The 25495-nt window shown below is 32.6% G+C and overlaps 2 protein-coding genes across 2 annotated transcripts; both read left to right on the forward strand.

The window, feature by feature from the left end:
• Positions 1-7037: 7037 nt before the first annotated feature.
• LOC128164670 (galactose-3-O-sulfotransferase 2-like) lies at positions 7038-9152 on the forward strand. Its single transcript, XM_052828649.1, has 2 exons — positions 7038-7159; positions 7635-9152. The coding sequence occupies exons 1-2, from the start codon at positions 7152-7154 to the stop codon at positions 8728-8730; spliced, it is 1104 nt and encodes a 367-aa protein (XP_052684609.1). The 5' UTR covers positions 7038-7151; the 3' UTR covers positions 8731-9152.
• Positions 9153-20841: 11689 nt separating this feature from the next.
• LOC128158015 (galactose-3-O-sulfotransferase 2-like) lies at positions 20842-23578 on the forward strand. Its single transcript, XM_052820683.1, has 2 exons — positions 20842-20914; positions 21409-23578. Exons 1-2 carry the CDS (start codon positions 20907-20909, stop codon positions 22502-22504), a joined length of 1104 nt encoding a protein of 367 aa, XP_052676643.1. The 5' UTR covers positions 20842-20906; the 3' UTR covers positions 22505-23578.
• The last annotated feature ends 1917 nt before the right edge of the window (positions 23579-25495 follow it).

Raw genomic sequence — 25495 nt, forward strand, 5'->3', positions numbered from 1 at the left:
CTCCCGTATAATAAGGAATCTACAGTATTAAATAAGAGTGCGATCTGGATGCCTCGATTGGAAAACAACCGACGCGCCTTTCTTAACTAGTTAAACTGATATAACTGTTACCCAAGTAAAGAGGTTATAAATAATATAGCGACTCAATTAATTTAAATTTTCGTGTTGAAATAGAGGTATGTAGCAATAAGCAATGAGAAGCATGTGAATTAGTCTTCTAGAGTGAAATTCCTGCTTCTTGGGGAGCGATTACGTAAAATTACATTATTAAAGGTGGCTAAATATCATTGTTATACTTTCATGTTAAATACTGAAATCTGATTGGTTTAGACGCAGTTCATAATCTGTTCTATTACCCTCAGCGTTAGCAACGCACTTAGCAACGGGTAACATTACGAATTGTTACATGCGCGAAAATCATGCGCGTACGTTTCGCCTTAGAATTCACGTTATTCCTATCTAAAAGCAGTGATGTTTTCTTTAAAATTAAGACATTCAGTATAACAAAATAAATAGTGCCTGTTTGGTAGGGTAACAGTTAAAATTGACACCCCTCGAAAACCACTGTCAACCTCCGCTTTGCGTCGGTTGACAATGGTTTTCTCGGGGTGTCAATTTCAACTGTTACCCTACCAAACAGGCACTATTTATATAACATTACCTGTTGGTGTCATAAAATACCTATGGTTTGCTCTTAGGCGCTAGAAGAAGCTTATATTAGGAAAAGACATTTTATTTAATGCTTCATTTGGTTTTGTTGAATTGATTTTATATTATTTTATTATTTACATATACATAAATGGATTGGAGAGCAGGTATTGTCCATGTACGTAAGCCTTCTTTTATGCTACCGCATATCCTGATATTTTGGTGCTCTGTGATAATATTTCTGCTGAAATGATTGCTTATCTAGCCCTTTTGGCATTATATATATATACTTGATGAAAATAGATTTCTAATGTATATAACAAACGTGTCTCTGAAAGCTGGGACATTTTACCTTTTTAAAACTACAACGTTTTAAAAGACTTTAATCAACATATCTTTTAAAGGGGCATGGTCACGATTTTGGTCAAATTCTGCTTTTCTGTTTTTATTATATACAGTGCATTTCTAATGATCAAATGAAATGAAGCAAGATACAGAGCTCTCAAATCTGTGTCAGGTGAACAAGGCTCGTGCCCCATTTTGTTTACATAGGTTCAATATACCAATAAAAAATCGTTTTCAAGCTGATTTTTCTATCTTATTCATTTTAAGCATACTAGATAGAGTTCCTAACATTTAACGACACTCATTTTAGGTCTAGAATTGGAATTATCACTTCAACATTTAAAATGTAAACAAAAGCTTTGCAACTCGCTTATAACTCAACAAATGACACTCAAATTTTGGTTTCCTATTAAGAATGTCTTACTGAAGCACAGTAAACATTAAAATCGGAAAAATAATTTTTGACCAAAAATCGTGAGTTTACTATGACGGTCAACTCTTTACGTCGGTTCCTATTGTGACGTCAGCAAACCCGCGAGCTACGTTAAATGCACAGATGTATTTTGAAAAGAAGATTGTATCAATATTGACCCATTAAAAATTAAAGATGTTTCACTACCCAGTCCAATAGAAGCATAGAAATGGTCTTCTTTAATGGAATAATGAATATTTTCCAGATCAGAAGATTAGTTCAATGTATATGCAACACATGTATGCCTAAAAGGGTAATTTTTTAAATTGACAATCAATATTTATTACTATGTAAATCATTACGTTTATACATTTTCATGCTGTAGTATAAAAGGATCTTGCACAATGATGATCGCATCCATCATTCAAGGAGATATGTAAGAAAGCTATATAACCTTGCCTTATTTTATATAATCAATTCGGACAATGTCAGAAAAACTCGGTTAATTATCTATTTTTTATGAATAACTGAAAGGATGATGCTACGTTGGCACGTTACCTCTTCGAACATTCATTAAAAAGGAATTAAAATTAATACAATGGTTATTAAATTTAGGAGATAAATGACAGAGAATATTTAACACAAAGGAATATAGTTGACCAACAGTGCTTCATTCCTTACACAGCATTATTGTTAATTATAGCATTTATGTAAATTGTGATATATTTATGCCAGTACCAAAAAATAATAGTATATCCAAAATGTAATGGTAATATTAATTCTTGGGTATTTTTTAGTACATTATATTTAGCTGATCGTGTTCAGTGGTCTATATCAGCCAATCAGAGTGCAGCGTTTAGTCACGTGATGTACCACAATCAACCCACTCTCCTTCCCCTTCAATCAACCCACTCTCCTTCCCCTTCATCACCTTTGTAGTCAGAAATTCATTTTGCATTGTATTATACATGTATGTTGCTGTTGATGTGTGAAAGGCTGTTTTTGTTCAACAATATTTTGTTGTATGTATATTTGGTATATGTAGATAATGTATGCATCTTTGTTTAATCTGGGGGTGGTCATTTGCTCACCTTTTTAGCTCACCTGAGCTGAAAGTTTTCTGTCTGTCCGTCTGTAAACTTTTAACATTTTGAACTTCTTCTCTAAAACCGCTTATCCAATTTCAACCAAATTTGGCACAAAGCATCCTTATGTGAGGGCGAATATAAATTGCAGAAATAAAAGTCCGATCTGTATTCAGAGCGGAGAAAACCTTGAAACTGTAGAAAAAGGGGGGTGCATTTTTAAAAATCTTCTTCTCAAGAACTACTGAGTCCAATTCAACGTAGTTTAGCATAAATTATCCTTATAGGAAGGAAAATATAAATTGCAAAAATTAAGGGCTAATCCTTTTTGAAATCTGAGTTATTACGAAAATAATAATAAAGGAAAGAGCTTCGGGTTCGGCATCAGGTAAAATGGGTAGGCAAGACTTGGCCTGCGCAAAACAAAAGATTGGCAGTTATTAATCTGCCAATCTCAATAAAATTTCAGGATATTTGATGGACCAGTATATTTGTATTCGCTGTAAATATTGCTGCAAAATAATGCGTATTTGGAACTGACGATTGCCGATCTGCCCCGGCTTTTATTTTGCCACGGCCCGGGTTTGCATACCCATTTTACCAAGACTCGTATTCCATGCTTCTAAAACGAGGTTCTTTGTTTAAAGCAGCCATGACATTATACGAAAAAGGGTCGATCTGACTATGATGAATTTGCTTGTTGTGCAACAGTTCGCGTATGAAGGGAAATTTTTGAAACATGCAAAATATAGTGGTGCCGATTTTGTAAAGTAAATTGAGGCAAAATATTTCAATGCGTTGACAGTTTTCACACATGACGTTGGTGTTAGCTTGTTCTGATTTTCGTTTCGTTTTCATTATTTATGCTTTGTAACCTTGGAACTATCGTCTGTATTTCGTGATTTTTACGTATCAAATCAAACAGAGACTTCGGTTAACTGTGTACCTGCGCAAATTAAGCAAAATCTGATGTATCAATAAAGTACTGAAATACAATTCATTCTATCGGTAATTCGGCATTATCTTTTGCGTAATGGTAGATTAATGCAATAGGTTTTGTTGAGATGCTCGGCATTTTCTCGAGTTTATTCAGTTTAAATAGAGTTTGATATCGCTGACGGAAATATGTAAGTATATACATGTATATATATATGATTCAATTCGAAAAAATAAATTGTGTTCTTTATTTGTTATAGTGCATGTTTCTTGTGTTTAATTGTTTACAGTTTCTATTCACTAACCATATTTGAGTGTTAAGCTTCAAATGATAAGCAAGATACAGAGATTTGTTCACAATTCTATGTTTGTACACAGATCTTAAAAACTAAAGATTAATAAAGTAAAAAAAAATTGTCAATATTTATTAAGAAAATTTTCAAAGTCTGTTCTTCCAGAAACCAACTTTAACAACTTATTGTGTATTGTAAACTTAACCTTTTTTCGTCACTATTACTCCTACTGAACATGTGATCCTTGACTGTGTTTGTGTACATTTGTATAAACTGATTGAACCTCAAATACCAGTGAACTGGTCTTGAGTGAATAAAAGAATTGAAAATCTTAGGCCATTCTTTTTTTTTCCATTTTAAATGCTGAATAGGAAATAACAAGTTAAAAATCTTAAGCTGAATGTAATAAACTCATGTGAACAAAGTATGACTCAAACCTAGGCGAACTGTGAGCTCTGTATCTTGCTTATAATTCTACGATTGACGCTGAAATTTTGGTTGAACATTAGAAATTATATATGAATAGGAGTATGTTAAATACTTGTACAAACAAAATAAAAGAATGATATTCTGTATATACCTACTCTCTGGGGCCCCCTCTTTATACAATAAATAATGTGAAATCTATACCAATTTTGATATATTTTCAGACACGAGTAAATAAAAACGACATCTTTAAAACAGTTTCCATAGTTCTGACACATTTCTGTTGCGGGGATAAAGTAATTATCGCTATTCCTAAGAAAATATCACAGCGGAAAATTATCCTGGTTTGTACGTGAGGTAAATAACAGTCATTTGATTATAATGGAGAAGACAAATTAAAGGACTATGTGCGGTATGGTCAAATATCTGCCCCCGATTTCAACCAATTTTTAAATAGTATCGTATGAAAATGAAATCTTCACAAATCATTGTAAAGAGGATGCCTATAACTTTAATCTTGATTTTAGCCATCATTGCTCACTCGCTGTTTATCTATGACGTCACTTAAATGACCTAATTCCCGCAAATTTGCAAACTAATGAAAATATTCTCATTTGTGCTCTATATTTTGCATTCGGAAGTACAGAGCGCAGGTCTGCTCAAGTGCGATTTTAACATATGTTTTTCTTCAGATAGTTATACATATTATACTAAAAAATGGTACTTGAGCAAGCCTGCGCTCGATGTTTCCCAGTCGAAAACACCTATATTTTGCTACAAAACATCAATTTATCAAAATAATGCAATATTCATGACGTCATTTCTACATTATGACGTCACTGTGGTGATAACCTTTTACACCTATGATTTTAACTATCTTTCACCTTATTTTAAAGCTCTTTCTTAAACTTTGATTTTTGGGGGCAAAAATTGCATGAAACCGCACTTAGTCCTTTTTGAATGTTTTTAATTTGAGGAATTGAGCACATTGAGGTACAATTTTCTTCTTCACATCTATACATGTAGGATTTTTAAAATTAAAAAAAACCAATTACTATTATATTTTTTTTAAAATACAACAACAAGTAAACTTGTAGTTGATGAAAAAAATGTACCTACATGTATATGCTCTCATAAATTTTGATCGCTTTACAAAGGGGGGGGGGGGCAGAACGAAAATATAGGGAATTTGAAGTTAACAACTTAACAGTGTACCCCTACCAAATGTTTAGTTTTATACCTTGCGTAGGATTTTCTTATTCTGGTAAAAAATAGTATTTCATGAAGGTAAAATGTCAAAGATTACGTGTATGCAAAAATAAGTGTAAAATTCGAATACTTTACAATATTTATTTTTTGTTATTCTACCGAGGGACCATATGGCACAATATCTTTTGAACGCCCATTGTTGCTCAGGTGAGCGATGTGGCCTCTTGTTATAACTTAGATTCAATGTCTTGTAATTAGTATTTTGACTGTTTGAAGACATCCCCTTATTGTCTGATTTTTCCCATTATCAAAAATAAATGGCAGTATATACACAAACAACCATGTTTTATGGTTTTCTATCAGTCTTAGCCAGATCAACAATATTACATATTAAAAGAAAATACGTGCCTGAGTCAAAATACTATTCACGCAAGAAAAACATGTATTCACAATTCCAGTAATATTGAATAACACCTTGCAATAATTATGACCAAAATAGGTTAAAAGTAATTAATAAAAAAGTTATCAAATGTAAAATCTTACAAAGTGTCATAATAATCAATAAATAATTTTTGCTTCTGGGACGAGGTATATTCTCCCCTGTTTCTTAAGATAATTGATAATCAATATAGAAACTGACGATCCAATTTTAGCATATCAGAATGTGTCGCATTGATTATAAGCATTCCTCAAATTTTTAATATGAAGGGCAAAATCGGAAGCAACGTACAAGAAATTCTTCAAATGGTGAGTTGTTTTCTCTATCGTATCATCTTTTGTATACTTTACGTGGAAAGAATGCAATCTTGGCGGGATACCTCACGGCTACAGCGCTTGGTATCTAAAGCATCGGATCGCTACAACATTTCAAAGTGATGTTATGAATACAAATATATCATTTTTTCATAATTCATTAAAAAATAATTCACATAAACAACAAAAACTGTACATGTTTTCCATTTAAGATAAAACTTTGTTTATGTATTTAAAAATATATTTGTATAGCACTATGCTCCATCAATTGTTAACAGTATATGGGACAATTTTTGTCTTTATCGAACCTCTGTTTTTCGTTAACGATGTGTAGACATTTTTTGTATGCAGTTATGCTCAGTCGTTAATTAATGATGCGTGGACGTTTTTGTACGGTCTTCTGTTTCCTGTAGGTCCGGAGTAACTTCCTGGGCTTCTCTATCTCCGTGGTTGTCGGTCTCCTTTTCATCATCATCTTCCCAATCGTCGGCTGCTGCTTCGGTTGCTGTCGAGTAGCCTGCAAGGCATGCTGCGCTCAGCCTGCCGAAGAGGACCCCAGTGTGTCCTGTAAAAAGGCCATCTATGGAACCATTCTCTTCGTGATTGTGGCATTCACCGCGTAAGTCCTGTTTCAATAATCTCCCGTTCGTGTGTTGAACAAAGAAAAATTTAAATATTTTTTCTTAGACGGTGCATATATTCTAACCTTTGAAAAATTTAATGCTGTTTATTTGAATATGAATATTTTAAATTTCAAAATTATATTTAATTGGATATATAGAAGGTTTTCTTTAGCAGTTAAATGTGACACTGATTCATAAGTTAATATTGTTTGGTTTAAGAATACATAGTCTTCTCTCTTAATTAGATAAATTTATAATTGATTTAAGTCGGTACCAAATCAATATTTCATTTTATTACCTATAAAAGCGGCCGATTTTAGCTTGGCTTCTCGAAAGCAGACAATATATATAAAGCTGTTCACGGCAGTTTTACGGGAGATGGGCAGGAATATCAAGCAGAGTTAACAGACTGTGAGACAGTATGAAAAGGTAAACCTTTAAACAAAATGAATTCGAACTTTTGTAGCTAATCTCGTTTTTAATAAAATTTATTTTAACAAAAGAAATAACCCGGAAGAAGTCATGTTGTATATTTTATTTGTTAAGATAAATTATATGCATTAGGAAGGACACTATACTTATTGATATAAAGTGCTGTGTGTGTGTGTGTATATATATATATTTATATATATATATATATATATATATATATATATATATATATATATATATATATATATATATATATATATGTGTGTACATTTTTTTTCTGTCAATGATAATTTGATTTACGGTGCTGAGGAATGATTTTAACTCGCGTCGGTTTAATGTTTGAAACTACGAAAAGGAATTATAATAATGTTTGTAAAATAAAATTTAGATATTATTGTAGAAGATTGTTAAGAATTAATTTCAATGGTTGGAAGCAATTATTTTTTACAAGATCTATGGGTTTATTTTGCAGATACATTTTTACCGCAAGCCTGGTGATTGCTGCTTTGCTAGTATGGGTTAACAACATTAAATCATCTTGGAAATACGATTCAAATACCAACCAAAGACACAAGGCTTTACGTGTTGCTGGCTTACCGAGCAATCAAAAACAAGTTCATCACATCTTTTATCTCAAAGTTCATAAAGCCGGAAGTTCAACTGTGCAAAATGTGTTTCTGCGGTACGGAATAGACCGGAACTTGACGTTCGTTGTACCAAACAACAGTAGCGGATACCGTAACGTAATCAGTTGTACAGACACTGCAATTCCCGGATATAATATCATCCCTTCTCCCAAAGACAAACATTTCGAAATGTTGTGCTTTCATGTTTTATACAACAGAACTGCTCTTGATAAAATTTTGCCAAATGATACGAAGTATGTTGCAATTGTTCGTGAACCTTATTTACAGTTTGATTCTACACTTCGCTATTTCAAACCCGTTTTTGGAGACGGTCAAAATGTTAGAACCTTCCTAAAAAATCCCCATTTGTCCAAGAACCAAGACGTGAGAGGGTCATTTACAAATAACAGGATGGCTTTTGAGTTTGATTTTCCTGAATCTCTGTTTAGAGACTTTAACTCACATGAAATTCAGGAGTATTTAAAGAAACTAGATGAAGAATTTGATGTGGTCCTCGTGAACGAATACATGGAAGAATCAATTGTTCTTTTACGAAGAATATTAAACTGGAAGGTCAAGGATGTCATATTTTTGATACTAAACAAAAACAACGTGGTACATACAGTTGATAATACTGAATTAGAGAAAAGACAATTGTATCGTCAATATGCGAAGCTTGACTATGCTCTGTATGAATTTTTCTTTGAAAGACTGTGGCGGCAAATAAATATCTTTGGACAGGATATATTTAGAGAAATTTCTTATTTCAAGTCACTGAGAAGAACCGTGGAGAACTTTTGTTTAACCGATTCCGGTCCGTTTATCTTTGTACAGAACTCTACGTGGAGTGAGTCGTTTCGTGTATCCAGGAAGGACTGTGATGACATGCTGCGACACGAAAAGGACTATGTAGACATGATATTGCCAAGACAGTATAAATGAAATACGCAAAGGCATAATCAGTACAATATTAATATTTAGCAAAGACATCTGACAACATTTAACATGTTAAGTTATCTCGTGTTAATACACACACACACACACACACACACACACACACACACACACACACACACACACACACACACACCGCCTATCGGATAATAGTCTGTCCCAAGATATTTATGCCGCACATTTTGACGATTTTTAATAAAAATACACTTACCTTTAAAAGAAGTGCAATTGAAATAGTTGAAAGGGATAAATTCCAAGATAATTTCATTGACACATTATCATCTTTTACTCGGAAAAATTCAAAGGAACGAAAACAGATTCCTTACGGAGATTTATAATGGGGAATGTTTACATCTTTTCTTCATTCGGAATACACTCGGAATACATCGCGCAATATTTCAACGTTATCATCCGGGCTTGCTGCAATACTATGGGCAGCGGAAAGGGCAAAAAATACATTTTTACAAACTCAACGATAAACTAAATTAAGCAATCTAAAATAATATTATCAATGACCATAAATGCAAAACCAACAGTCTTCTTTGCAAAATAAATGTACATAAAAATCAACCAAAGGTATTTAAATACAAATCAAACACAAAAAGTAAAACCAACAGACATAAATGTAAAACGAACAGACATCAACATGAAACAAGCGGACGCACAAATAAACGCCAGGTGGCGTTTTTTGGGAAGCAATATATACGTCATCGATTTTTGGAATCCGGGATGGTTCGCACCTATTTTGTTTCGCCCTGAGATGTTTCGCACCTGCCTCGGAGCGAAACATCTCACTGTAGATATTTTTCTCGTATTATCATTCCTCTGAAATTAATTACTACCTATACAAGAATTGAAATATGTTTTTAAAAAAAACTATTGAAACAGTGCTTGTCTTTATTCATGCACGGCCAAGAGAGCGTTCTTGCTTGATTAGGATTTTTATTTACTAATTTTATTAAGCCATGTCGTTTTATATGGTTCAGAACAAGAGGTGTGAACTGTGTTGTAATAACATTTATAGCCTGTCTTTCACTTGAGAATTACCTGTATTTTTATAATGAAAAATTTGGGAATGTTAATTACAAATGTAAAATATTATATTGTTAGCATAGCTCTGTTTTGGGGATCATTTAATTACATAAATTATCAGCTTGAACTTTACATTACCCATCCCCCATTCAAACTCGTTAAATATTTTATTTTTATCCGACTTTTTTTTATTCTATAAATTGTTTATTTACCGGATGGCAGTAAATACAAAATTTACAAAGTTGTCAAGTTGTAAATTTTGCATTACTTCCACCCAGTAAAATTAAAGTGATACGAAATGCAACAAATGACTGACAAAATGGGGGGGGGGGGGGGGGAGGGGGGCTAGACTGATCCTCAGAAATATTGAGAGAGAAAAACCTAATTCCCAAAATCATAAAAATCCTAATCCGTGGGAGAGGGGGATGAGGGTGGGGGGAGTAAACCTATACTTCCAAAAGAAAAAATCTAACCTACATTAAAATTTATTTTCCCCCAAATCATGAAAATCTTAATCCGTGGTGGGGGTGGGGGTGGGGGCTAGTATGCCTAAGACTCCAACTTCTCAATCTTTCAAGGTACATTTAGGAACAATTATATTTCCTGCGAGAAAAAGGGGGGGGGGGGGGGCTGAACCGTCTATTCTGCTATGTGCCTAATGGTTAGGTCTAACTTTGCAAAAAGCCCCCCCCCCCCCCCCCCGGTTCCGAAGCCTATGTGTCGATAAGCTTGAAGTATTCTGATACATGCACTTAATTTTAATTCACAATGTACATATGTCTTGTAGCATTTTAAAAATTTTTTTTTTCCAGATATTTGTATATCATCATGTTTATGGGTAACAAATAAATGACTTTTTTTATATAAGACTGTACAATATTTGATTATACATATGTTTTCATCCGAATATGAAATTTGGAACAAATGTATGAGTATAAACAGGTCATTAAAATATTATTTATAATTTTAAATAAATCATGATAAATAAATGGGAATGGAAATAATATTTAACCCCACTTTTGCTATAAGAATAAGACTGGTAAAAATCGTAGTTAAATAGTGGATGCAGTTGGGTAATGTAAAGTTCAAGCAGATACCGGTAATTTATGTAATTAAATGGTCCAAAGAATAGATCTATGCTAACTATATATACATGTACATTTCTAATTACATCAACACCCCATTACATTACATTATAATACAGTCAGATGTTTTGCTCCGAGGCAGGTGCGAAACATTGACGTGGGAAACATCTCAGGGCGAAACAGAATAGGTGCGAACCATCCCGGATTCCAATAATCGATGACGTATATTGCTTCCCAAAAAACGCCACCTGGCGTTTATTTGTGCGTCCGCTTGTTTCATGTTGATGTATGTTCGTTTTACATTTATGTCTGTTGGTTTTACTTTTTGTGTTTGATTTGTATTTAAATACCTTTGGTTGATTTTTATGTACATTTATTTTGCAAAGAAGACTGTTGGTTTTGCATTTATGGTCATTGATAATGTTATTTTAGATTGCTTAATTTAGTTTGTCGTTGATTTTGTAAAAATGTATTTTTTGCCCTTTCCGCTGCCCATACAATACAAAATCTCCGTAGACATCACTTTTTTTTTAACATTATACTGAAACCTGATAAGCTAACAGGGGCGTTTTGACTAAGAAATCTTGGAAATTTTTCATACTTTTGAATGAACATCGTTTGAATCCTGAGGTATTTATAAATATCAAACAATTAAGCCAAATGTGAATCCAAAATATCTTGGGACAGAGTATAGGAAGGGGTACAATTTTAAATTACGAGAAAAGCTGGTAACAGCAGGTGCTTGTGACTCGTATAACAAACATGAACAAGCAAAAATAAAATCAAACATGCATAAAACTGAATATGTAGATACCAGTTAGCTACACTATTTTATACTCTGTCCCGAGTTTTTGCTTCCACCACCTTTCGCTTGATATTTCAATAATAATAAATACCTTTGTGCTTAAATTACGTTCATCCACTAATATGAAAAATGTCCAGATGATCTGTTTTGAAACGCCCCCTCTACCGCTTCAGGTTTCAATACACTTCCAAAAATAGAAAGTCTACGGGGATTTTGCATTGCATCAGCCATTAATAAGCGCGGATGATAACGTTAAAAAATTGCGCGAGGTATCCCGAGTACTTCCGAATGGAGAAAAGATGTAAACATTTTCAATTATAAATCTCCGTAAGCAATTTGAATTTGTTTTCGTTCCTTTTAATTTTATGAGTGAAAACGGATAATTTGTCAAAGAAGATATCTTGGATATTTTCCATTTTGTCAATTTCAACTGTACTTCTTTCACAGGTAAAACGTAATGGAAGAAATAACTTGGGGCAGACTATAATGTTTAGGCAGCCCATATAAAATACACTCCAATTAAGATGTACAAGCTTACATTATCAAAAAGTGCATAACTGAGTATGTCAACATACTTCAGTCAAAGCAGAACAAAAACATATTCCTAAATTGTCAGTTATTATTTTCATAAAGAACTCATTTCATTAAGAATGTCATTTTAACAGATGTCATCTTGTGAAACTCCTGGCTTGGATATCAATGACTTTCTTAGGTAACCAAACAGATTCTAAGCTATTGGTTGAAATAGAAGTACTGAAAAATGTCGAGTTAAATAGTAATGTCGTCTTACTTATTTCGATCGATTTTCATCTTTTCATTGTAATATCACAAACACATGACACGCTTTTGGCAATATTTGTTTATGTATCATTATTTCTATGCACTAATTAATCTTCAATAACACACTTACATTAAAAAACGATGTCTGACAACTTTCTGTTATTTCAAAGGATTACTCTCGGTTTGTCCCTCCGCGTGCTATAAATAGTGGCAATATAAAATGAGAGCACAGGACAGCCTTTTGGTAACTTGTAATTAAATAAGCAAAACAATCACTTAATGGATAATCTCAATCCATTTTTTAGCATTTCCCTGCAGCAGACAACGTTTGTTTACATTCTAAAGCGGCGTAGTAATACAGAGTGTAAGACAGAAAAATCTCACACTGGTGTCTCACATTGGACAAACCGATATCACACCGGTGATACGAGATGCATTACGAGATACATTACTCTATTGTACAAATGACCACAAACCATGGCGAAATTCCCGCTGTGATGGGGTCTTAAAATACAACGATAATGCACCCTGATAGTTATAATGTGTTAGAAGTATTGAAACAATTGAAAAGGCATCATATTTATATGCTCTTGTTTGAAAACTTTCAAATTTTTTTGTCGGTTTGATATAATTCGTCGTACAAAAATGATTTCGGCACATGATCCTTTCTTATTTTAAATTTCTGACTAAAACTGTAGAGAACTTTTGCCTCAGTCGCTTCAGAGAAAATATCTTCATATAAGAATATAAGTTGGAGTGAGGGTTTCAGTTTAGTCAAGAAAGACTGTAAGATGAACATATCTGAGAAAGGGTACTATGTCGGCATAATTGTTTCATAGCAGTACTTGTACCAAAAAACTATTTTCAGGGATTTTTTTTTTTACAATTTGCTAATAATTCCTTGTCAGTACAAAGCTCTAGTGGTTAATACCAGTATCCAAAGAGTGGCATTCTGGCGCTTTTTAATACAATTTCTAAAATTGTAAATTTATCTTAATCAACTGTTGCTGAAGTGCGATAAATGCACTATGTCTTATGTATATAACATTTATATTTACATTTTCAACTGTCTTTGTGATAACTTTACGGATCAATTTTTAACATAAAACATGAGTGACACAAAATGGGCGTGTCCTATAGCATAACTGAGAAACGGTATTGGCTGCGCCGCATAGTAATACATAGCACGTGCTACATAAAAATAAGGGTTTTAAAATAATGTTGTTATAACATTTAAAATTGGAAATAATATAAATATAGGTATTAAGGAATCACTCTTATGAGGTGATAATTTCGGTCGGAGCATGGTCAAATCAATATACAGGAACATCATTGTATGTTTACAATAACTGCATGTACAGTTTATATATAACTATATAGATCAGTTTTCTTTAGAATAATTGACATCTGTGTTCAAGGCAGTCATTAATGAATTTAACAGTATTTTTTAAATAGTATGTATATAACTATTTAAACATAAATATAAAATGTATCTTTCTTTGTCCAAGTTATTGGCAATATTTATTTTAATTGTATTATAAAAATTACTAAAATAGTAGTTCCTTAGATGAGAATAGGCTTTACATTGAAAAAGAAAATAAGTTTCATCTTCAATTGCACCAGTTTTACAAGCATTACAATATCTTTCGTTCCTGAATGTGGCATTTTATCTACCACTTTCTATTGCAAGTTAATACATGTGAACTTAATCGTATTCTACTAATAGAAGATCTCTCCAGAACATAGAGCTTCTTTTTCTCATATATAATTTTTGATAAAATGAAAGTTTTTCTGAACCAATTTTTTTTTATGATAGCTCTTGGATACGATGGTCAATGATTCTTTGCTTTACGTTTGGTAAAGTTGTTGAATTGTGCTTTTATAATTACTAATGTTTGAGAATTCCAAAATATCTAGGATGCCATAAATGTTCTTTGTCCAGGAATTGGAATTGATTGTTCCTTGATATAATTCAAATGCCAAAGAATTAGAAGTTATCAAGTGATTCCAATATTTGATACTTGAGAATCAGATTTTAGACCAAAATGGCAACCTGTTTAATTCTACCAAACAACCAGCATTAGATGCTTTGCAATATACATATCCTCAAACATGTTTGGTCGTATATTAAAATATTTTCAGTTGTTCACCACCTGCTAATGAGGTACACACACGTCTCGATAGAGTAGCAGTCGATTGTTTTTCCGATACTGTAGATTCCTAATTAACCGCGAGGAATTAATATCCGCGTAAAATCGCGAGAAGCACCCTTCGCGGATTTTAAACTCTCGCTATTATTTTTAAGAGTTTAAAACTATAAGAAATAAGGATGAAAATTCCGTGTTCGCGATTTAATATTCTCGTGATTTGATCCGAAACCGCCAGATCGCGGAATTAAGTACTCGCGTAATATAAGGAATTTACAGTATCTGTTGTTACTTGGATTTATTACCTCCTATTCTTTTGGATGGGGTTCCAATGGACGCCTTAAATATAAAAAAGGTGAAACACTCAGTCATAGTATTTGTACATGTCTGTGCGATGTGAATGTCGACTGAGGCAACCCTCTGTATGCAAGTCTTAGGCCTTCGGATATTTCAGCAATTTTAATTACAAACGAATGTAATTTGTAAATTGAGCCTTTTTTTCTTGGTCGTCTTTTTTCTTCCAAATTTAGAGCACGTACTGTAAATTCCAAATCAAACGCGTGAAATCGCGAGAAGCACAACTAGCGGATATCAAAATATTACTTTTATTTTTTGGACACATGTAAACTATTTGGAATTATGATAAAAATTTGGTTTTCACGATTTTTTATTCTTGCGAATAGATTCGAAACCGTTTTATCCCGAAATAAGTACTTGCGTATAATAAGGAATCTTAATTAAGTATTTAGTTAGAATGCGATCTGGATGCCTCGATTGGAAAGCAACCGACGCATCTTTCTCAACTAGTTAAACTGATATAACTGTTACCCAAGTAAACAGGGAGGGGATGTTACAACGCACTTTGAAAAATTACGTACTTTGAATTTTTTCTAATTTTAATTTTAATTTTGGAACCAAGTCAATATCACCGATATTAACGCACTCTGAAAAAATTGTTCCGGGTTTAGTCTAAATAATATATAATATTTAGATACAATAGATAATTGTTTTAACCTTGTGTAGCTTAATGAGATATATTTTAGAAAGAACCCACTGCATTCTCAGCTAACTTGATAAACAGTTTCTCGATTGGAATTTTTTACGTAGTTTGACAATTCAAGACTCGGGAGATTTGAATTATCCAAATATGACATAAACTGCAACGCTTATCAACTCAATTTTTCTTTTATTGTGTATGCGGCAAACTCGCTAATAATCTAGTACATTGTGCTGTGCCAGAAACGAAAATTATCTAATTGCATGTGCTTATATACAAACATGATGTGAAAAAAGGATGCATTAATTATGGTTATCAAAAATAGTATGATCTTTTAGAGGATCAGTGCGAGAGGAAAAAAACTCACATCCTAATGATTTTTTTTAAGTTTATAATAATTGAATGTTTGTCAATGTACATGTATTTTATTTATTAATGAAGTGATTTATTTGATAGGAATTTGAAAAGAGAGTCTATGTTGAAACACTTATATAGATCCTGTAACATATCATTGGAGAAATTATTGTTTGACCAGCTCGGGGTTTTTTTTCAGTATCACTGTACTTAATTATTTCTTTTTCCAATGTTATACATTTACTCTAAGTTGCTAAATATCATATATGTTTTGGAAGGAAAATATCCTGTAATCAATGAAATGAAGTACTGGTAATTGACCTGTGTCTTTGGTTAACCCACACCCCCACCCCTATCCCCGTTTTTAAAGACGGTAAATTAGATTCAGTAGTGTTAACAAATCATCAAACTATCAACAAGTTAGAAATTTAATTTCAGAATTTGTGATTTATACAATTTTTTTTTCAAAGTGCGTTAAGTGTTTCGATACTAAAAAATGTTGATGTATCTTCAAAAAAAATGTTCTAAGTGGGTTAACTTGGTCCAAACTTTAACGGACTTTGAAAAATATTTTCAAAGTGCGTTGAAATTGATTTGTTTCCAAAATTAAACGCACTTTGACAAACATTTCAAAGTGCGTAATTTTTTTAAAGTGCGCTGCCACACAATAAATTTAGATTTTCATGTTGAAATAGAGGTATGTAGCAATAAGCATTAAGGAGCAGGTGAATTAGTCTTCTAGAATGAAAATCCAGCTTCTTGTGGACCGACTACGTAGTATTACAAATAACAGGTGGCTAAATATAAACAACACCAGTTGGTGTCATAAAATACCCATGGTTTGCTCTAAGGCGCTAGAGGAAGCTCGAGCTCGGATTAGGAAAAAACATTTTATTTATGCTTCATTTGTTTTTGTTTATTTGAACATATTTTATTATTTACATATACATAAATAAATTGGGCAGCAGGCATTGCCCATGTACGCAAGCCTTCTCTTATGCTACCACTTTTACAACGCACTTTGAAAAATTACGCACCTTAAAAAAAAATTTAAAGTGCTTTAATTTTGGGACCAAGTCAACGCACTTTGAAATTTTTTTTCAAAGTGCGTTGATATCGTCAACATTAACGCACTTTAAAAAGAATTTCATGGTTTAGTGAAAGTACATGTTGTTGATAGTTTTATATACAATAAATGATTGTTTTATCCTTGTTTAGCTTAATGTGATATATTTAAAATAGAACTTATTGCATTCTCAGTTAACTTGATAAACAATTTCTAGATGAGAATTATTTTCTTTCTTATAAGACAATATCGACAATTTACACAGAAAAAAAAATTCGGGAGTTTTGAATTATCCAAAAATATGACATTAACTTCATTGCTTAGCAACTGCATTTTCCTTTTTTTTTGAGTATGCAGCAACTTTACCTCTTATCTGGTATATTGGGCTATGCCCGAAGGAATCTGATATAATATATATATATATATATATATATATATATATATATATATATATATATATATATATATATATATATATATATGAAAAATGGAGATCAATGTATAATATATTTCAACTGCTGGCTTATTGCAAATATGATCTGAAAAAAGGATACTTTACTTCTGTTTATCAAAAACAATCAAATTTTTTAGAAGATACTAACATCCTAATGCTTGTTTTTAAGTTTATAATGATTTAATGTTCGTTTATGTTAATATTCTTTTAATGAAGTGATTTATTTGATTAGAATACGAAAAGAGGGTTACTGTTGAAAGATATAGATTCTTAAACATATCAATGGAGAATTTATTGTTCGCACAGCTCTTTTTTTGCAATAACACTGCATGTACTTATACAGTGCGTATTTCTTTTTCCGATCTTAAATGTTTACCCAAGGTTGCTAAAGATCAATGTTTTGGAATGAAAAATGAAGGGCAGGGGACCTTCTTCTTGTAATCAATTAAATGATGCACTGGTATTTTCTTAACCCCTATCCCCACCCCCAAACCCGCTCTAAATACGGTAAATTAGATTCACGAGTGTTAACAAATCATCTTATCATACTTTCATGTTAAATACTGAAATCTGATTGGTTTATACGCAGTTGATAATCCGTTCTATTACCCTCAGTGTTAGCAACACACTTGGCAACGGGTAACACTATATAAATAGTGCCTGTTTGGGAGGGTAACAGTTGAAATTGACACCCCGAGAAAACCATTGTCAACCGACGCGAAGCGGAGGTTGACAATGGTTTTCTAGGGGTGTCAATTTCAACTGTTATCCTCCCAAACAGGCACTATTTATTTTGTTATACTGAATGTCTTAATTTTTAAGAATATTTTACTGCTTTTATATAGGAATAACGTGAATTCTACAGCGAACCGTACGCGCATAATTTTCGCGCATGTAACATTTTTTAATGTTACCCGTTGCTAAGTGCGTTGCTAACGCTGAGGGTAATAGAAAAAATTATTAACTGCGTCTTAACCAATCAGATTTCAGTATTTAACATGAAAGTATAACAAAACGAATTGTTACATGCGTGTAAATTATGCGCGTACGGTTCGCCGTGGAATTCACGTCATTTCTATATCAAAGCAGTAATAATTTCTCTAAAATTAAGACATTCAGTTTAATAAAATAAATAGTGCCTGTTTGGGAGGATAACAGTTGAAATTGACATCCCGAGAAAACGACTGTCAACCTCCGCTTCGCGTCGGTTGACAATGGTTTTCTTCGGGTGTCGATTTCAACTGTTACCCTCCCAAACAGGCACTATTCATATAATACTATCAACAAATTAGAAATTCAAATCCAGAATTTGTGGTATAAACTATTTTTCAAAGTGCGCTAAGAGTCTCGATACTTAAAAATGTTGATGTACCTTCATAACGCACTTTGAAATTTTTTTCAAAGTGTGTTGCCACATACCACATATCCTGATATTTCGGTGCTCTGTGATAATTTTTCTGCTAAAATAATTGTTTGGGTAGCCATATCTTTGGGCATTATATATACTTGATGAAAATAGATTTCTGATATAAAATAACAAATGCGTCTTAAATCTGAAAACTAAAACATTTAAATTCATTTGCTACCAAATTTATACGAGATAATCTAAGTTTGGATATTTTACCTTTTTTAAACTACAAAGCTTTAAAAGACTTTAATAGAAATATCTATAAAAGGCACAGATGTATTTTGGGGAAAAAAAGACGGTATCAATATTGGGCCATTGAAAAAGATGTTTTAATACTCAGTCCAATAGAAGCATAGAAATGGTCTTCTTTTATGGAATTATCAATATTTTCCAGATCAGAAGGTTAGTTCAATGTATATGCAACATATGTATGACTTAAATGGTAGTTTTTATTGACAATCAATATATATTACGATGTAAATCATTACGTTTATACATTTTCATGCTGCAGTATAAAAGGATTTTGCACAATGACGATCGCATCCATCATTCAAGGGGAAATGCAAGAAAGCTATATAACCTTGCCTTATTTTATATAATCAATTCGGACAATGTCAGAAATACTCGGTTGATTATCTATTTTTTATGGACAACTGAAAGGACGATGCTCCGTTGGCACGTAAAATACCCCTTCGAACATTAACGGAACACATTTGCAAAGGAATTAGAATTGCAATAGTTATTATTTGAGGAGATAAATTATAGAGAATATTTAACATAAAGGGATGCAGTTGACCAACAGTGCTTTACTCCGCATACAGCATTATTATAAATAATAGCAAACTGTGATATGTTATATTATTGCCTGTACCAAAAAATAATTCTTGGGTATTTTTGAGTACATTGTATTCAGCTGATCGTCCTCAGTTGTCTACATCAGCCAATCAGAGTGCAGAGTTTAGTCACGTGATGTACTGCAATCAACCCCCCCCCTCCCCCCCCCCCCCATCATCTTTGAAGTCAAATTTCATATTATTCCTCAAACGCATAAGAAAAAAAGTGTGGAAAACTGAAGTGGGACAGACAGACGGACGGACTGACGGACGCAGAGGAAAGCTATAGTCCCCTCCGGTGAATACTGGTAGGGGACTAATAAATGGCAGTATACACACGTAACCATGTTTATGTTTTTCTTCTTCAGTCTTAGCCAGATCAACAATATTACATAAAAGAAAATACGTGCATGAGTCAAAATACTACGTACGCTCGTCATGCAAGCAAAACATGTATTTACAATTTCAGTAATGTTGCATAACACAGTGGAATAATTATGACCAAAAAAATTATAAAAAGTAAATAATGAAAAAGTAATCAAATGTAAAATCTTAGAAAGTATCATCATAATTAATAGATGAATTTTGCCTCTGGGACAAGGTACATGTATATTCTCCATTATTTCTTAAGACAATTGATTATTGATATATAAATTGACAATCCAATATTAGCATGTCGGAATGTGTTACTATGATTATAAGCATTCCTCAAAGTTTTGATATGCCTAAGTGGAATGGGGGGGGGGGGGAAGGAGTCAAGGAAGTTTATAGAAATTGGTTACTGATTCTGTGTTGATAAAACCTCAGTCTGCTAGTATTTAATTTAAAGGCAGCTTCTTAGTATTTTTCAATCCATTTGTTATTTTTTAGGACGACAAAACATTGAATTACTAAAATATGATGTAAAACTTTATGAGAATATATAGGAGGTTTTGTTTAGCAGTTAAAACTGAAACTGAATCAGAAATTGTAATCGAATGGATCAAGAGTACATGGTCTTACAAAAATCTACTCCCTTAATTAGATAAATTAATTTAATTTAACTAAGTCGGTACCAAATCAATATCTCATTTTATCATCAATAAAAGCCGCCGATTCAAGCTTGGTTGGTCGAAATCGGACAATATTATATAAAGCTGTTCACAGCAGTTTTACGGGAGATGGGCAGGAATATCAAGTAGAGTGAACAGGCTGCGAGACAGTATGAAAAGGTAAATCTTCAAACAAATTGAATTTGAACTTTTGTAGCTACTCTCGTTTTTAGTAAAATTTATTTTAACAAATGAAATAAGCCAGAAGTAGCAATGATGTATATTTTATTTGTTAAAATAAATTATATTAGGAAGGACACCTCTGATATAGGCCTAATTTATTTTAACAAATGAAATATATTTCATGACTACTATATGATATATATACATCGTACGTATATTTTTTCTGTCAATGACTATTTGATTTACGGTGCTGAGGAATGATTTTAACTCGCGTCGGTTTAATTTTCGTAGAAACCAAAACCGAATTGTTCGTTGAGACATAATTTCATTTGTAAAGCGTAAATCTATTTATACAGAGGGCTTACTGACTACGAAAAGGAATTATAATAATGTTTGTACAAAAAAAATTAAATTCTTTTTTAGAATATGCTTAAGTATTAATTCCAATGATTAGAGGCAATTATTTTTTACAAGGTTTTTTTTGCATGCAGGTACATTTTTTCCGCAAGCCTGGTGATTGCTACTTTGCTAGTATGGGTTAACAACATTAAATTATTTGGGAAATACGATTCAAATACCAACCAAAGGACCAAGGCATTACGTGTTGCTGGCATACCGAACAATCAAAAACAAGTTCATCACATCTTTTATCTCAAAGTTCATAAAACCGGAAGTTCAACTGTGCAAAACGTTTTTCTGCGGTACGGAATAGACCGGGATTTGACGTTCGTTGTACCAAACAACAGTTTCGGATACCGTAACGTAATCAGTTATACAGACACTGCAGTTCCTGGATATAATATCATCCCTCCCCCAAAAGACAAACATTTCGAAATGTTGTGCTTTCATGTTATATACAACAGAACTGCTCTTGATAAAATTTTGCCAAATGATACGAAATATGTTGCAATTGTTCGTGAACCTTATTTACAGTTTGATTCTACACTTCGCTATTTCAAACATATTTTTGGAGACGGTCAAAATGTTAGTACCTTCCTAAAAAATCTCCATTTGTACAAGAACGAAGACGTGAGAGGGTCATTTACAAATAACAGAATGGCTTTTGAGTTTGATTTTCCTGAATCTCTGTTTAGAGACTTTAACTCACATAAAACTCAGGAGTATTTAAAGAAACTAGATGAAGAATTTGATGTGGTCCTCGTGAACGAATACATGGAAGAGTCAATTGTTCTTTTACGAAGAATATTAAACTGGAAGGTCAAGGATGTCATATTTTTGATACTTAACAAAAACAACGTGTTACAAACACTCGATAATACCGAATTAGAGAAAAGACAATTGTATCGTCAATATGCAAAGCTTGACTATGCTCTGTATGAATTTTTCTTTGAAAGACTGTGGCGGCAAATAAATATCTTTGGACAGGATATATTTAGAGAAATTTCTTATTTCAAGTCACTGAGAAGAACCGTGGAGAACTTTTGTTTAACCGATTCCGGTCCGTTTATCTTTGTACAGAACTCTACGTGGAGTGAGTCGTTTCGTGTATCCAGGAAGGACTGTGATGACATGCTGCGACACGAAAATGACTATGTAGACATGATATTGCCAAGACAGTATAAATGAAATATGCAAAGGCATAATCAGTACAATATTAATATTTTTGAGATATCAACCCCTTGCAAATAAACTACACCAAAGCAAAGGCATCTGACAACATTTAAGTTATCTCGTGTTAATATATACACACATACCGCCTATCAGATTAGGAAGGGGTACAATTTTAAATTACGAGAAAAGCTGGTAACGGCAGGTGCTTGTGATTCGTATAGCAAGCATGAACATGAATATTGTAAAGGCAGCAAAAATAAAATCAAACATACATACAATTGAATATGTAGATACCAGTTGACTACAATCTTTTAATGTTTAGGAAGCCCATATAAAATACACCCCAATTAAGGTGTACAAGCAAACATTATCAAAACATAGTGCAGAATTGAGTATGTCAACATACTTTAGTCAAAGCAGAAGAAAACAAATATTCATAAATTGTCAGTAATTTTTTTCATAAAGAATTCATTTCATTAAAAATGTCATTTTAACAGATGTCACCTTGTGAAACTCCTGGCTTGGGTATCATTATCAATGACTTTCTTAGGTAACCAAACAGATACTAAGCTATTGATAGAAATAAAAGTACTGAAAAATGCCGCGTTTAATAGTAATATCATTTTACTTATTTCGATTTTCATCTTTACTTTGTAATGTCACTCACATGACACGCTTTTGGCAATATCTGCTTATGTATCATTATTTCTATGCACTGAATAATCTTCAATTACACACTAATCTTAATCTATTTATTCGCTTGACAGATTCAAAGGAAATATGGATTTCGATGGTGGAAATGCATCTTCTCCTTGTGGCAATTAACTAATAAAATGGCGTAAGCAAAAATATGGATAATCAGTTATACATGTAACAGCTTTTTCCTTTGCTTTATCCGACACTTTCCTCATTGATCAATATTAGAGGAATAAAATTATAATAAATCATATTTTTTCCTGGTGTGACCTTTCACATCAATTTTGACAGCTGTGCGGAGTGTCTCCTTTCCACTAGTCTTTGCAAACCAGTGGCTCAGTTGACTGATAGTGCGCTTCTTACTTTTTTCTGTGTATTGCAATAAAAACAATCTTCAAAAACTTATGGGGTTGTTTTTTTTTTCATGTTAAAAGTGTATGTTATGAACATAAAAAGTAAAGGAACGACATGAATTTTTACGTCTACAAAGACATTTTTCTTCGCGATAAAAAAAATCACGAATTGTTTTGTTGTAACATAAAATTGGGTTAATTGAGAAAAATGTTGAGTGGTATCAAGTATTTCAAAATAATTAATTATTCAAAAAAAAAAAAGCAATTACTCACTATTTCAATTTGTATTCAGAAAGTATATATAATGCCTTTTTATAAATATTGATGAAACTGAGAGCGAAAACAACTTATATTGCGCACATGTTGGTTGTGATTTTTGCTACATTAAATTTCCGGATAATGTAAATAAATTAGCTTAATGGCTTAATGGGGACATAATACATATATCTGGACAATGTAGTATAATACATGTAGATCCTGCATAAATTAAAATCAAGTTTCCCCCTGGATATCCTTATGTTTATAATCAAGTCCCTTTTCCAACAGGGTGATTTTATAGATATCAGATGTTGAGCATTGCAGTTCTCAAAGAGATCCGAAATAATTGTTAATATATGGAACATAAACCTACACCAACCTCTGAAACAATTGTGAGGTTCAAGAATCGTCCAGGGGCTAAAGTCTAAACAATTTCAAAAATATGTCAAAATATTGAATATAAGTAAGACCATATAGTATAAACTTTTCAGTTTTTGTAAAATTGGATCCTCAATGTGCCTCCCCCTACTCCTCAAGGTTTTGATTTTAAAGGGACTTAGACCCAATTAGAGCTCGAAATTTAAAAATTTTGTTTTTCAGTGTTTAATGTTTAGATATGTTCATTTGGGTATTTTAATGCCTCCTCAAAATTTAAACGTCAAATCTTGAGTTACAAGCAAGATACAGACCTAGTTTAAAATTCTTTGTAAACAAAGCTTAAGTATTGTTATTATTTACATATGTGTTTTATTGGTAAAATTTTCAATCAAATGTTGGTTTTTCTGTTGATAATATTATTTATGAACAGATTGATCAGTTCATCTTGTTTACCTCGAGTCATTGTATCAAAGAAATGGTTATTCTTTATTTTACATTATTTGTAAACAAATAATGACTCGAGCTTTGTTCACATAACAATGAATTCTTACCTCTGTATATCTCTAATTACTTGACTTCTATCATTCAAACTTTACTCAACTATTCAAATTGCACTTCTAAACCATTTTATACATAAAAAATAAGAATTTGATGTCAAATCGTGTCCAAATCCCTTTAATGAATTTTAATCTACATTATCTGAGGTTGCTTTCACTTAAGTTACAGCTTTTCTTGGCGGCGAGGGGTTTTAGAGAAGATTTTTAAAGATTTTCCCAATATATTCCTGTGTAAATTTTTATCCCCCCCCCCCCCCAAATGACCCCATCTTACCCTGGGGATCATGATTTGAACAAACTTAAATCTATACTAACTGCAGATGCTTCCACACAAGTTTCAGCTTCTTTGGCTAATTGGTTTCTGAGAAGATTTTTTAAGATCTATTCTTATATTCCCATGTGAAAATGTGACGACCCCCCCCTTCCTTTTGTGGCCCATCCTACATCCGGGGTTACAATTTAAACAACCTTGAATCTACTTTACCTGAGGATGATTCCACAAAAGAAGATGGTGGAATAAGATGGCGCAAATGCCCATTCGGTTTAGTAGTGAAATACAATTTTAAATTTATTTTTCCCCAATTAAATCTATTCAAATATATTATAATACAACTTTGCAAAAGCAAAATTTCTAACTATAGTCAGTTTTTAATACATTTAACAAAAAATAAGAGAAAAAATATTGTCGGAAATTTTGGTGGTATCGAACCCGTAACATAAAAACCCTAGATATATATACGGTTAGCTTATGCCAGGTACTCTAA

Source organism: Crassostrea angulata, chromosome 1 (genome assembly GCF_025612915.1).
Source record: "Crassostrea angulata isolate pt1a10 chromosome 1, ASM2561291v2, whole genome shotgun sequence".
Classification (NCBI taxonomy): domain Eukaryota; kingdom Metazoa; phylum Mollusca; class Bivalvia; order Ostreida; family Ostreidae; genus Magallana; species Magallana angulata.